Source organism: Nomia melanderi, chromosome 10 (assembly GCF_051020985.1).
Source record: "Nomia melanderi isolate GNS246 chromosome 10, iyNomMela1, whole genome shotgun sequence".
NCBI lineage: Eukaryota > Metazoa > Arthropoda > Insecta > Hymenoptera > Halictidae > Nomia > Nomia melanderi.
In genome coordinates, this window is record NC_135008.1 from 6,479,450 (window position 1) to 6,494,128 (window position 14,679).

Consider the following 14,679-nt stretch of genomic DNA (forward strand, 5'->3'; position numbering starts at 1 on the left):
CGGAAATTAGCCGCGTCTATGTACAACGTTTACTGCTTGCGTGGCGGAAAAAAGAGGGACAGGGTACTATCCGGCTCCAACGTGGAGTTCATACATAATGGCGCGGTCGTAACGGCCGCAATATGGCGGACGCTTGATGACCGCTCGTTCCAGGAGAAAAACTGTCCCCGCATAGGCACGTTAAATGATTCTTTTCTCTTTCTACGTTAAACGTTCGTTGCGAGTGATCAGTTTGCAAATCAGGAACTGAGTCCGATGCATTAGAGAAACCGTTGCTCTTTGGAAATGGCGCGATCTCGATTCTGTTCAGGCGAAACGTTCCTTGGCGTCTCGATTCGAAAGTATTTATGAAAGTAAATGAAAGTATTTACAAACGAGAAGATCGTCTACCCAGACTTTTAACTTACGTGTGTTCTTTTTTATTTTTAAGAACTCTTTAATGGTAAGATTCTAGAAGAATCGACTGGCTCAGACGTTAAGAGAACATTCCGCGTGAACGAAATCCTCGCTATCGGAAAAACGTGTCTCGTTAATGAAAGGAACGTATTTATACAGAAATATGACAGTACAAGAGCAGAGTAACAGTAAGAAAGAAAGTGAACGGACATCTCGCAACAAAAGGTGTCCCGTACACGTGTGTGAATTAAAAAAAAATTAAGAGAGAGGAGAAAAAGAGAGGTAAAAAAAAAAGAACAGAGAAAAAAAGGAGAAAAAAACACATTGCGTGAATAGCGACCAGAGACAGAATTATAAGAGCGAAATAGCAGACGAACAGATACCGAACCCGTGAACAAGACAAATAACAACGATTGGTTAGACGATTAACAGTGAAGAAAATAGTGATAAAAAATAGAGAAACAGAGAAGTGAACACAGCTTTTGCCCGCGCAAGACAGGCGATTGTGCAGTGTTGCCGGCGAATAAAACTTACTCGATCTTCCTCTCCGGTTGCCTTCAATTTTTCGATTTTTCGATTCGCGTCGGTCGTTCGGTCGATGGTGATTCGATCGATCGGTTGGTATATATTTTGTGTATTGTATTGTGGAGATTTTCGGGCGAAGGGGGGTAGATTGGAGAGAGGCAGATTGAAAAAACAAAACAGAGAAACCAAGATCAGAGAAAAGCAAAGTCAAGAGAAATATATATACGGCAACCGGTTTGATTTCTTATCATTGGTCGACGGGACCGTGCTTGGGGCTGATCTAATCAATTTCGATTCCCTGAATCGTGCTCTCTTCCGTCGCGCGGAATTCCCAACGAAATCTCCCGAGAAAAGTATCAAACGGACAGATGAAACAACACGATTCGTCTTCCACGGTGTTCCCGCTAAATGAACTTTCGCGAAACGAACCATCCAGTTAATCGTGATGGAATCGTTCGAAACGTGTTTTCTTTTTTGCGTGTTTCGCGCAGACGAATGACGCTTCCGGCCGTGTTCGACGGAGGAACGTTTCCCTCGTTTTATGACAACGGCGAATTAATATGTAACTGGACGTTCGAACACGCGGCGCCATTCGTCTGCTCTATTTTCGTGAGAGAAGCACGACTGATCTAATTTTAACGATGGTTCGAGAGAGATCACTCTAGACCGCCGACGTGATTTTTCACAAGCGGTTTTCGTGCAAAAGATTCATTCGACGGATTAACGAAAAATTTCAAAAATAACAGCGACAACGAAGAGTTGTCCGCTTGACAGATCCTTGTTCCGATATGTAAAGTCTAGAATAGAACAGTCAGAGCGGAATCTAATTTACCGATCCTCGAATCTAGTCATTTTTCCCCGACGACTGATTTATTTATATCGCTAACCGCTGTCGGAATAAAAAAGATTCTTTTCCGATATAAATCGGTATCCAAGGGAACGCGGAGCGCTAACCGAGCGACCTATTTCTGTAAAAATGTCCGTTCTAATTCTAACCGGGATTCGTGGTGAACGCGTGTACCATTTAACGCGGCGGCGATGCGCCTGTGGTCGCAAAGTTGCACGGATGTCGCTCGGGAGACTGTTTCGTGGTTCGGTCACGTTGAACCGATCACTAAATTCTTTAACACGTCCGCGACCAGCGTTTATTTCAGTAATAATCTTCCTAGTTACAATATTCTATCAAATACAGCGAGTCGTTTTTATGAAATGAAAATAAAGTTCGAAAACTTTAAATAAAAATTTTAGATTTTAGACAAAAACAATATCATTAAACACCGATGCGCCGATAACGTCGATGAAAAAACATTCGAAAACGCTTCGGAAAATCGAGGGGAACAAAATGTCGAAACCCAAGGAACGCGTATTTACTGGTTTGAAATGTGAATTCCCTTCGGTGCCAGACGCAAAGGTAGAAAACGAAAAAGGAAAAATCGAAGAACGATCTCTCTCGAAGTCCGACGGATGAGCGAAAGCCTGATTTCGAAAAGGGAGGTGTCGAACGTCAAAGAGAAAAATCGAGACACGATGTCACGCAATGAAAACGACACGAGGAATCTCAGCTACTGTCGCTGCGACATTAGCCGACGAATCGGAGGCCGATGTTCTCGAACCGAGATCGAGAAAGAAAATAAAAAGTGAACAGGTGAGAACCAAAAAAATAAAGAAACTGAAACGAGAAAAACTGGAGATCCGCGGTGACTCTGCGCAGTAGTAGCAGACGTCTAAACGCAGACAAGCCTCTGGAACTTACTTCCTGAAATGAGAAAATGAGAGAACGTATGCGTTAGTCGTGTGACACAGGGGCGAAGACACGGGATATTCGGTTATTAGCGGACACTTACGTTTCCTCGACCACCTCCTCCTCGCTGCTGCAAAAGAGAAAATGGAAAACGACGTTTGTTAGCGAAACAGGTACAGGTGAACGTACGGGGGCCGGGGGTGGGGGCTTGATTGAGAAGAGAACAAACAAAAATCGAATAGAACACGATGAGAAAAGGTATGGGGCGAGCTATTACATGGCCGCACGCTAAAAACGCGTCTCCCGCGGCATTGAATAATCAACGCGTTCGTCCCGTATTCATGAAAGTTCACGGAGTCTAAATAAGGGAACACGGCGAGGATCTAATATGCACGAGCCGTGAAACGTCTCTGTCTTATCTCGACATTTTTGGACCCGTCTGTCCACCCAACTGAATATAGATCCAAGCGGATCCGACCGGATGAATCACCCGTTGATGTACACAATGTTCCCCTATATCTGTTCGACGAATTCTCACGTTCGCGAGGTGCATCGAATTTCTCGAGGCTTTCGCGGTTCTCCTCTCGTGTTGGAGGCACCCGAATGTTTACCGAAATCCTTTCGGAATCTAGATCTCGATGGGGAGAAATGTTTTTAGCGCGCGATTTTAAGGGATAGTATCGTGCAACGGTTAAGAAAATTTACTCAAAACAAGGGCACGTGGTAGTTGGTGGTGGTTGAGGGTGGGCCAATACTTTCACAGCAAAACTGGGTCTTCGGGGGAGTGCGTCGATATTTAGGGGTTGGACACAGTCGGGACACAGAGAGTGCGGTACATTTTCTTTGTTTGATCTTACGTGGACGTAATTCGTTTTGTTGGGTATTGTTCATAATGTGAGAACGATCGACACGGAGGATCTCGGTTTTATCCTCGAGCTACGTAGCGACCTGATAGCGTCGCGTCGAGAATACGACCCGATATCTTGCAGTTCACGAGCCTGCAAATCACCGCTAAGAAACACTGAACTTGATCTATCTACGACACATTTCTGTGTGACACTTCCCTGGTCTAACGTGTTAACTTTTGCTTAAAGTTACGCTCTCGCTGAAATATCTTCGACATTCCCTGCTGCTCGCCCGATTCCACGGATGGCCCGTCTCCCGCGACCATTTCCCAACCCCCTGTCCGACACACGTGCTTTCCCCTTACGTAACTTTCAGCTTGTGTCCGATCCATCGGACAGCGTACATCTTTTTTTCATTTCGAATCGAGTCGGACGAGTTCGACGGTCTGGGAGCGGCAAGGAATGTCGAGTGCTCGATCTGATTACACTTTAAAACTGTTCCGGAGACCGGTTGCAATACTTACGAGTATTGGTCCTCGTCGTCAGACATGTTTGCGGGTGGTTAAGGTGCTGCAACACGGAAACAAAGCGCCGATTAACACAAACTGTTCCCCGATCGAGTACTCTTAGGTCTGTACACGGAGCATTTATCACGATATCTCACACCGACGGAAAGAGAATGTACGATTGGAATCGTTACTCGATATTTTTCTTTTCGCTCCGAAGTATCTCCTCGAAATTAACTGAGTCTCGATCGCGTCGCGCGATCACACCGTCGATCACGTCCCGACGATGCTTCCCCGAGCAAAGAAGATACTGGGTCACGTGAAAAAATGATGAAGAAAAAAGGGAAAAATGTCCGAGCGATCGGATCGTCCAGCCCGCTCGTTCGCGCAGGCGCCGACGTGCACACGGTTCCCGCAGGAAATTTTCAAATAAACAAGTCGCGGCGAGAACGTGAGAGAAAGGGGTAGTTGAGGGTGGCTGCCCGGGCATAAATCGAACCTTGCTGGCGCGAGAGAAAGAAGAAGCTAGAAAAGAAAGGAAGTCGAAGGGGCGAGACGATGCACTGGTGCAAAGGTAATCCGATATTCTGAGACGAGAAAGAGAGTGCCAGTTTGCTAACCCTGGCCGCAAGCTCGACGTCGCAAGCTCTATAAGGAGCCATCCCCTTCTCTTCCTCGTCGCTCTAATTTTAGAAAACCGACTCTCTACTCTTCTCTCTTTCTCTCTCTTCGTTCATCTATCCAACCTTCTCTTTCTCGTTCGGTCTCTCCCTCTCTCTCTTTCTCTCTTTCTTCCTAGCTCAGTCTTCCTCTCTCCCCCTTTTTCTCTACGGCCTCCCTCGCTCCCTACGGCAGTGCCTCCGCCTCCTCCTCCTCGATCTCGTCTTCGTTACCGTTGTCGTCACCAAACTTTTCCGAGCGTTTCCTGTCCCCGTGAAGAAATCGAACTTCAGCTTCGAGAATCCTTTCGCACGCGCGACGGACCGATTCCTTTACCCGCCTTCGCAAACGCGCTTCCCAGTTGCGGCTGCTCGCGCGGAATAATTCGGTCGAAATGAAATTTCGTCGGGCCGATGGATCGATCCTTTGAAACGCCGAACCGAGGCGGACATTAAAAGTAGAACCGAGCTGCTCGCGCCGGAAAGGAATCCGAGCCTCCCCCGGCACGCGTGGGCGCGACGCGACACGAGACATAGAACAAGGAACAATATTACATAATTGTGTACGTCACCCACGAATGCCTCGAAACGGGATATCCGAGTCGCGTGCATAGATGATGCCACGGCGCCAACGCGATTCGCTTCTATATCGGTACCCCTTCCGACCCGCCATATTTAGAGACTTCAAAATAATTCGATTCTTCGCGCGTCTTCACCCAAAACATCGCTCGGAAACGGGAAACGTGAATCTACTGGTTCCCACAGTCGGTATCGTTACGAAAAGTACTCCAGAATCTCGGAAGAACAGCTTCCTGACCCGCTCAACCAGCTCGTCGGACGTCGAAATCGGTCTCTCGCCGTTCTTCCTTGATCATCGTCAACCCCAGACCCGTTTACCGCAACGAACTTGCTCCCCGAACTTTGCGAGCATGAATTTCCGAAACGAATAACGCGTCACGTGTCTCCGGTCGGTCACAGGCGCGCACGCGTGCGCGGCAAAATCTGTCCGGAGAGGAAACTTCCCCGTAGTCTCGGCAATTTTCCCGTGCATTGTTTAAACGTTCCACGGGAAATTTATCCGATCCCTCGCGTAAACTTTCCCCGCTGGTCGGCGAAGTTTCATCCGGAGGTCAACGATGCTCGGGTCCGATCTCTCGGAAGTTTCTCAGTAGATAAAGCGATGGCTTGGTCAGACGCCGCCTAGCGCTTAGGCACTTAGCTCGGGTCGCTCGTAAATCCTCGGGAACCGGTTATCAGCATCCATTTACACAACGCGTTAGGAGCCCATCCAGTTAACCTGTCCGACTCGGACGATCCTCGAGAAGATTTCACCCTTCGAGATACATCGCCGGCAGCTGGGATCCCTTTCCTGGCTCTACCGAAGACCGTTTCACTTTGCACACTTCCGATTCAGTTCCGTGTGGGATGCCCGGATAGTTCACGAGCGTACGGGTAACGAAGACCGCGAGGAAGAGGGGGCTCTAACGGTTGAGAACTCACTGACCGATCGATCACTGAATCGAACGTTACAACGTACAACGACGACGACGACGACGACGACGACGGTTGAACGGTCCTGCGAACTTTTCGCTGGTCGTGTCACTTGATCAATCGCCCGGTTTAAACGGTAACGGATAGCAAACGCATCGCAATCATCACTAATGAAAAATAATGAAACTTACACTCGTACGGTGTCAATGTGTGGCTATGTGTGTGGACGTGTGGGTGGGTGGGAGAGTGTGTGTATGTGGTGGTATGAGGGTTCGCCTCGGGGCACCAGCCGAGCAACAGATGCTTCCAACGACAGGCACGCACGAAGAGCTTTTGCTGGTGGAATGTGGAGTCCGCGACAGCTCGAGCGGCTCTGAAGTCCTGCGGGCAGAGTCTGGACAGCACCAAGACTCGGGACGATGCCTATGCGGCTCGGCCGACTCGATCGCTCCCTTTCGTCTCGCTATTAATAGAAAGCAGATCCACGTCCGTGGGGCGCGAGCGTGATACGATCCTGGCACGCTACTATTTTCGTCCCTTCTTAGATCCCGCCGTGGATCGCCCGCTTTTCCCGTGGACCCCTTTTCGCCTGTGTTCCGCCCCCGCTTGCCTGCCTGCCTGCCGTCCACGACGAATCGTCGATCCGAGAGACAGGATTGGTAGGGATAGACGAATTTTGAATACCTTGATTAGGAGTTTTAACGGCGACACTCGCGGACCTTTGCCGCTTTCTGAATCGGACTCGCGAGTCGACTGCGCGTCTCGCCAACTCGATGCTGTCGATTCACAGACTGATCATCGTGGATGCATGATTTATAGGATTCTTACTTGGCAACGATTGCCAACCGAATCATCCTCCGATTGCGATCTCCTGTGCGCTATCGCGGCGATTTGTCTTCTTCTTTACGCGTAAACTGTATTTCGCTTTTAATGTATCACCGGTTGTTATTGCATTCGTTTCACTCCTTGCGTTCTGATTATTGCTTATCTTTCGGCATTATCTTTGTTCCAGATAGATACAGTGGGAAAAATAAGGGAGAAGGAAATGGCTGAAGACGCGCGATTTCCTAGGATGTCCAACTTGGAGAGGATCGTTTATTATGCACAGTACAGAACAGGTTAGAAATCCTCGTTATTTTTATTTATAAGTTTAAAATGTTTTAGTACGTCATAGTACTAACACGACATTGAGACAATACTATGTAACTAGGCTAATGTATTTTTCTATGTACATAGATGATAAAGGTTCAAGTGGGTTTAATGTCTTGGCTGTAGCAATAGATGATCCCTACGCAACCGTTTTAGGGGATGCTGGGGATTGTTGATGGGAAAAGTTGTTTACTGCTCCCTTATTTCCCTTGTTTGTCGCGTACAGCGGAAGTTCATCAGTTCTGGATAACAGGCCACAACTGTTCGATGACTCCGAGGAACTTAGCCGAGTTCGTAATTTTCACTCCTCTTAGATTACATCTAGCTAATAAAGTTATTTTATATCCCGTGGATGAACGGTTAAAAAGGGACGGGGTAAGGCTCATGAATCTCCAGTAACTTCTTCAACAATTCAATTAGTTCGAACCACTTTTCTAGGTCGAAGTTAATTGGTCTACTGAAATCATATACGCTAATTGAATCATTCTCGACCTACTCGGCGATTATTAATCTCTCGTAACTCCTCACTTGTGATTGGATTGCACGGTTCACGTATCGACGTCATCATCCGCAGATTTCGCTGCGTTTTCCACCATTTTTTCACCTGAAAAATCCACATTTCACGTCTTCGATACTGTTGACCCATTTCAAGATTGGATCTCCGACCTTTCTCACCCTCGTTAAACAAGAATTTTATCCGGTGAATAACTTTAATCAATCAGAAAACACATAACTATTTGTTCGAAGATGCATCAACCGTTCGCGAACATTTTCACGCTTCGTTTTCGTATCCCTTCCGGCGTGCAATCGTTGGCAGAAAGGAAAGAGGAAAATGGAAGTGTATTTTTAACAGTCGCCTGGAAAATCTCGAGACCCGTAGCTCTACGGTCGTGCCGGCGAATGGAAGTAACGGAAATTGGAGCGGCTGAAAAAACTGTACCGGGAATGTCATTCGACCGATTGTCCATAGATTGAGCCATCGAATTCCAACTCGCCCTCTACATTTTCACAAGCAACCCCTCGGTCACGAGAACGCCTTATATTCCGAGGAGAACTCCACAAAATATCCAGTTCATGCGAGATAAGAGGCTCGATTTCTGTAGTGGGTCATAAAAAGTGAAATCTCGAGCGCATCGTGCATTTGCAATCTCGCGGAAAAAATACAGATTGCGGGACAGTGAATTGATGTTCGTAATTTAGTTAAAACTTTCAAGCGGCGTATACATACTCGGGTGGCGTCAGTCGCTTTTTGCCGGTGACGAAATCGCTGATCTCTCGGGAAGATCGTAAAATTGAAGTTCCAGATATGTTGTACGTGCGATCTGATGGAAAATATAGTTTACGTCGTAGTAAATATGACGTTACGATTTGCTCGAAACGTTTCGCAGCATTGAGTTAGCGAGAACGTAATGTCAGTTCTGATCGAGATTACTTTTCGTTGATAGTTGATTAAACGGCAACAAGCTCGTAAGGCACTGGAGAACAATCGTAGAAAAAAAAAAATGAACGTTGTATGATCGACTAAATGGAACAATGATGATCGTGATAAATTCGCCGATGCGTTTGGAAAAGTGACATTACCTCTTCGTCAGCCCAGTAGAAGAGTGGCAGGGTGCATCTCCTCGCGACTCAAGTTAGGAGGATGTAACAGAACGCCGTCTTTGTTTATCTCCCACCGTAACCTAATTACCGTCGAAGTGGAACACGCGAGTGCACGCGGTTAGCCGAGCTCCGTGTTTCCGAAAATTCAGCCATTGTCGCGCGGAAAACGGCACCAGGACCCGACGGCGAATGTTTCCATCGGCTGAGTTATTTCCGATGCTGATACAGCCACGATACGTATGTCCTGTAGCCATTTCGAATTTAAGTTTATCCACCCTACTACGTGGACACGGCACTAAATATACTCGGCCGGTAGCAATGACAACAACTCACTCCGGTTCCTTTTATTTTACTTACGGCCGACACGTGAAACAGTAATACTTATCGTGCGAACAGCGGGGAACGTGACGCGGCTCGCGTAACTTTATACGTCATTCGTTGTCGAGGAAATCGGCCCGCAGAAATTAACGTTAAACGGTTCTTTAACGCGTTCGGTGACAGCAGAATAATTCACTGTAGGCTTAAATCCAACTAACGCTATATATACTATATGTATGCGTCCTTGAAGGGGTGCAATTCTTTCTGCCAGAGACAGTACTGCCTAAAAGCATCTTTCTTTCCTAGCCCTGAACGAATTTCATCTAATCTTTCAACATGAACGAAACTAGCAGTCAATGACACATGCAATGTTGCGTACCGTCCGAATAACTCTACCCAAAGTAACTGTTCAACTTCTCTTACGTGTTCATCTCTATCGCGTCTTCGCCCTTAATACTAGGTTTACAGACATTTATCGTGCGTTCCGTAAATCTAGTATTACAGAACTAAACATCGTAACAACGTAATCCGGAGGATTCCCTCGAGTAATGCCTGTACTTCCTTCAGCTTTAAACACATCGGAGTGAAACTCCAAGAAGGTGTAGTCATCCGAATGCATCGAGTTGCCCGCGGAAAGGTCAGCGCGGCGTCGGCTCGCGTTCTCGTTGCACCTAGACACGGAAATCGACGCGCGATCGCGTCGAACGGTGTCCCCGAGTAGGAGACCGGGTTCGGGAGAGCGCGGCAGCTGTGTCCGTGAATAAAAAAAGCACGACGGGCTGCGTTGTGTTGTGGAAACGGGAGCAGCGGCCGAGTCGACGAAATAGGAGCCCGCGATAAACGAATGTGGGTTGGCCCTCCGCGGGACCTTGGCGATGCCGGAGGCGGCAGAGAGAGGTCCGCAGCAAGGAGGCTACCTTATCAGAGGCAGCCTGGAGGCTGAAACTTCGGCCGCGTGGCCGACGCCGAACCACGAGGCGGCTCCTTATATGGAGGGGGTCGCGCCAGAGAGAGGGCGCCGCGACGCTCGAGTATAAAGTTCCACGACGCTGACGACGTCGGCTCACACCGCGCCAGAAAGCTCGCCACCTTGGCTTTTCCTCGATCCTCGCCTGATCGCGGATTAATTGCTTCTCGCGTTTCTTCCCTCGCAGTCGATTCACGCCCACGCTCGGCACGGTGGCGAAGATATTTTCGAATTTCAGCGCATTATTCAGTTGTTTGTTGAAGATTCGTCGATTCCCGATTTCTTAACGGTAGAACCACCATGGGCGAACATGACCCGTTTCTGGATTTCTTCTAATTATTGAAAGACAATGAACGATTCTATGAGAGATTATCGAGAAAATTATTTTTAATATGTTAGCTGGATTATAAATCTGCCGGAATCTCAGACGGAGTTTTAGAGTTTCTATAGGAGAATTGGGAACAGGAAAAGGAGAGTAGATTTATTACTTTTTCCTGAATGAATGCTAGAGTTGGTGTCATATTTCTTTTATTTAATGAACAGCTATTTGTTTCATTCCGTGCTCAGAATAATTCCGTATTTTGGCTGATTTATGAGAGCTGTTGGGTAATTTGGTCGAAATATGTGCGTGCGTTTGTCTTACTCGAAATACGTTGCATTATTCTAGCAAAGATAACGTTCCGTTAATAATTTGTTAATAATACATTCTAATATTAGTATCACGTCGTTTAGGAAATATGCGGAATGTAGGACTGGAACTAATCAACGAGGAGAGCAAGGTATATAAGGATGAATTTTAGTCCCCGTAGTATTGGTTTGGTCAAAATGGAACTAGGTCCACTTAACGGAATCAAATCAGTTATGGTATCCCTCTGTCCGTTGCTATTACCTCGTTGAAAGTCATTAACCGGTACTGCGTTAATTGATTTCAGCGAAAACGAGTTAAACTGTTGGCCAGGGTTACGGAAATAGCTGCAGTCTTGATATTTCGAAACGATTCAATGGTTGAGTTAATATTTTCCGACTGAATAAAATTACCAAGGTAATATTAAACTTTTGGAAAAGAATAACAATTTTTCGAAGTAAACAAAACGAGCTTCAATCGTCTTACGTATAAATAGAATACGCTTTGCGAAAACTTAAGCTTCATTCTGAAAGATTGTTTTTTTATTTTAAACATGCTTCGTAAATATAGAAAACTAACCCGGGGAAATAAGTTGCGAAGGGGATTTGGCAGCGTCCAAAAATTTACGTAATGCGAGAAAAAATAAATTTTTTCTGAATGACATCAGTAGTGGAAACTTTAGAAGGTATGCATCAATAAAGTTCAAATATAACTCGGATTTGATACTGGAGCAAAAAAAGAACAAATATATCTTCTACGCGTACAGTTCTGTAAAGAATCGAGAAGACTTATTATATTTTATGGTAGCATATGTTATAAAGTTGTTTGAATGTTTATAGAAAAATGTACAAGATGTGCTGTTTTTACAATGTTTATTTCAAGTTTGATATTTTCGATGTAACGATAACTCTGTTTCACAAGATGTATTACAGAAGTTATTCTGAATGTGCTTAGAGGACAAATAAGAAAATACAGGTCTTGAATATTTGCATTGGACCACATTCAAAATTAAAACAGTTTGCAGGTAAAGTTTTCAGCAAGAACAAACATAATACAATCATACAAATAAATCGTTTTAATTGTTTTAATGTACAAAAAAATAAATAGTTCAGAAAGAAATGAAAATAAAAATGACTAAACACACTATGTTATTTATGATGCCTTATAATATTTGGTACAATTGGTTTTTTAAAAGGTCTATCTCTTCCACCGAATCTCAGCTGACCTGATTCTTTCTTGCCCCCAAAACCACCTCCTACAAAATTAAGAAGAATTCTGAATATTCTAACTACGCATAAGTTATAGACTATAAGTAATACATTTTAAACTAATCAGGCTCACCAAGTCTTCTTGGTTTCCAGCCCTTCATAGTACGACCACACTCGTAATCAACAAAAATTCTATAGCCTTTCAAGGTAGCATCCACAGAACGTCTAATCGCTCTTCTGGCTTCATCTTCATTTCTCATTTCTACAAATCCATAACCTTGAGATAGGCCAGTTACTATGTCGACTATAACTTTTGTTGATAACACATCTCCATACCTAGAAAAAAACTAAATTTATTAATGTTTAATATGAATGTACTATTGTTAATGTTATAGAAGCACAAGATGCATACATCTTTCAAGTCATATTTGGTAATTTTTGGACCAAACCTAGCTACAAACAATGTTCTTTCAGGTTTGGATTTCAACCCATGAGGCGGTTCATAATGTGCTTGCATTGCACGGCTGACAGCTTTATCGTGTGGTTCTGTGTCTGTGCCATCGATACTGCCAGCTTTCAAAGGATCGTATTCTTTGGCATATGGACTCCAATTCTGTAATGGATCTGCCTATAATTCGAACACACAATAACCATTATCACAAACGTCTGAAAACACAGGTATAACCTTAATTCGCCTAAACAATTCTCTGAACATTTAAATAAAAATTCATAAATAATTTCAAAAGAAATCATTATCCCCTACTTCAAAATGCATCGATTTCCTGCGTGAACTAATGTCATTCACTTACCATTTTATGTAGGTATCAGTCACTGTCAATTAACAGTTATAAAAACTAAGAAAATTCTAAACGTTTCTGATTTGACACATGGTGGAGCAATAACAAACCAACTATGCGCTGTATGCTGCTGCCATCTGAAGGGAATGGTTAGAAACTGCTTTGAAAATCATGAAAATTTGCATGAACCGTCGATAACTCAATACTATATGATAAAAAAGGTATTGATTCTAGATAATAACACAATATCGGTAAACTTTTAGCACCGACAAATGCATCATTCTTTGACGTTCTTACAATGAGTTAGTGCAAGGTATTTGGTTACTGTACAGATCTTCGGTGTACAAATATTTGACCCATTGTGTAGATCTTTCATCCCGCCAAATTTCATTGAAATCGGTTAAGACCAGATCTAATTGTGAGTCCTTCCATGTCAGTGATGAACGAAGAGAAGCAGACACGATTGGGGTAGAGACGTCAAACAACAGGTGGAACTATAGCTATTAATACAGTAGAACAGTGCGCGTCTCCATGCTCTGCACGACACTGTAGAAGACTTTATTTAAAGGCACGACTGGCGCGTTACATGCGTGTATTTACATAATACGAATTCCAATCGCGTGCGGTCCTCGTAAAATTCGCGATACCCGCGCCCCGAGGAATTCCGAATCCCAAGGTGTATATTTCGTTGCAGTGGCGTCAAACTCGACCTTCCGGCATTTATTGCGACTATTATGGATAGCCGACTCACAAATATCTACGTATTTACGTTACCATTGCACATCATAAAAGTGCAGACGTGTAAATTGACCATGACGCAAATGCCAATAACACTCGGTTAATTAGCAAATAGAAAATTTTATAATTATCATAGAAACATATGAAAATGTCTATATTTGTTTGTCCCATAAAGATGGGCGGTAGAATTTTTAAGAATCACGAATTAAAAGGTAGATTAGTGGACGAATAAAAATCTCCAAAGTCAATTTCTAAAACTATATTTATTTACAAAATAATCATTCTATGCTGATAAAAGCTTTATTAGATTGAACTTTGTACATTTCTTTTATTTGAGAAGACTTGTTTTGCTTATCTAGATCGTAATATATTTTACTAATTATAAATTAACGACTATATTTTGGTATATTCCTCTTAAAATATATCTATCAATAATCACGTATACGTTTGTCTAATTTCCAAAATTCGAATCACGCAGCCTATAGCACGGTGAATTCACTTTCGCGTTAATTATTCGCGTCGCAATTATAAAAGAATTGTTAGAATTCTAATCAGAAGTATACATTAGTATCCTTTCAAAATATAACACGGTAAATGGCTATTTAAATTACAGCTACTCAATTACAAAACAACAAGTGATATTGTACAGTCCTCTTTCGATCTGGCTTGCCTTTGGAATTATTTTTATCGTTCGACGCGACAGTGCCAATCTTATAATACTGTTGCACACATGTTGTACGCATAAATCGGGGCACTGTATTTGCCTTCTAAAATTTACAAACCATAGCGTGTTAAAATATAAAACAACATACGCGTAAAGAAGAAGAACGTTGCAAGCCTTTTTCGAACGATTCCGTTAAACACTGATACAGCCCAGACAGTGAAAGATATTAATACTTGAAATCGCAATTCTAGCCTATGCTTAAAGTTCATAATCTCGCTTAGAATGCCTCGCGGCGGCTTCTATATTCACGCGCTCGTCAAACGTCTAGCCGTAAAGATTAATTTACCAATTAAAAATAGAGTATCAAACTAATTCTAAATCTAGGTGGGCGCCCATTCGTTTCAACGCTAGTATGGTATTTACTGCTTTAACCCATCTCTTCTTGATG

The 14,679-nt window shown here is 44.0% G+C and overlaps 2 protein-coding genes and 2 long non-coding RNA genes across 20 annotated transcripts in view; 1 reads left to right on the top strand and 3 right to left on the bottom strand.

Moving 5' to 3' along the window:
- TpnT (troponin T, skeletal muscle) overlaps positions 1-6,625 on the bottom strand; it is a 17,654-nt gene extending 11,029 nt beyond the window's left edge. For 2 of the 14 annotated variants that reach the window (XM_076371750.1, XM_076371746.1), the window contains exons 1-3: positions 6,355-6,621; positions 4,032-4,077; positions 931-951 (exon numbers count right to left, since the gene is read on the bottom strand). In XM_076371750.1, coding sequence (XP_076227865.1) covers positions 931-951; positions 4,032-4,057 — 47 coding nt within the window. In that variant the 5' untranslated portion in view covers positions 4,058-4,077; positions 6,355-6,621. Of the gene's footprint in view, positions 1-930; positions 952-4,031; positions 4,078-4,171; positions 4,493-4,512; positions 4,674-4,906; positions 5,111-6,354 lie in introns of those variants that run through there. The other 12 variants (XM_076371751.1, XM_076371747.1, XM_031983066.2 and 9 more) reach the window with 7 other exon arrangements.
- The window catches only part of LOC143175025 (uncharacterized), a 26,255-nt gene extending 13,600 nt beyond the window's left edge, over positions 1-12,655 (top strand). For 2 of the 4 annotated variants that reach the window (XR_012999612.1, XR_012999611.1), the window contains exons 3-4: positions 7,176-7,281; positions 12,507-12,655. This is a non-coding gene — a long non-coding RNA (uncharacterized LOC143175025). Of the gene's footprint in view, positions 1-7,175; positions 7,282-7,399; positions 7,603-11,131; positions 11,242-11,394; positions 11,510-11,745; positions 11,822-12,506 lie in introns of those variants that run through there. The other 2 variants (XR_012999613.1, XR_012999610.1) reach the window with 2 other exon arrangements.
- Positions 7,300-9,216, bottom strand: LOC116429775 (uncharacterized). Its single transcript, XR_004235552.2, has 3 exons — positions 8,894-9,216; positions 8,541-8,787; positions 7,300-8,409 (listed from the first exon to the last, which is right to left on the bottom strand). It is a non-coding gene; the product is annotated as an uncharacterized LOC116429775 (long non-coding RNA).
- On the bottom strand, positions 11,885-12,991 carry LOC116429772 (U11/U12 small nuclear ribonucleoprotein 35 kDa protein). The gene is made up of 4 exons (XM_031983090.1): positions 12,842-12,991; positions 12,445-12,660; positions 12,166-12,379; positions 11,885-12,079 (listed from the first exon to the last, which is right to left on the bottom strand). The coding sequence occupies exons 1-4, from the start codon at positions 12,842-12,844 to the stop codon at positions 11,973-11,975; spliced, it is 540 nt and encodes a 179-aa protein (XP_031838950.1). The 5' UTR covers positions 12,845-12,991; the 3' UTR covers positions 11,885-11,972.
- Positions 12,992-14,679: the final 1,688 nt, after the last annotated feature.

Bases quoted from the DNA above. Each gene is read 5' to 3' on its own strand.
- LOC116429772 (XM_031983090.1), bottom strand. The intron at 12,380-12,444 runs GTATGCATCTTG...TAATAAATTTAG, and splicing joins CCAAATATGACTTGAAAGAT to TTTTTTTCTAGGTATGGAGA. The intron at 12,080-12,165 runs GTGAGCCTGATT...TTAATTTTGTAG, and splicing joins CTGGAAACCAAGAAGACTTG to GAGGTGGTTTTGGGGGCAAG.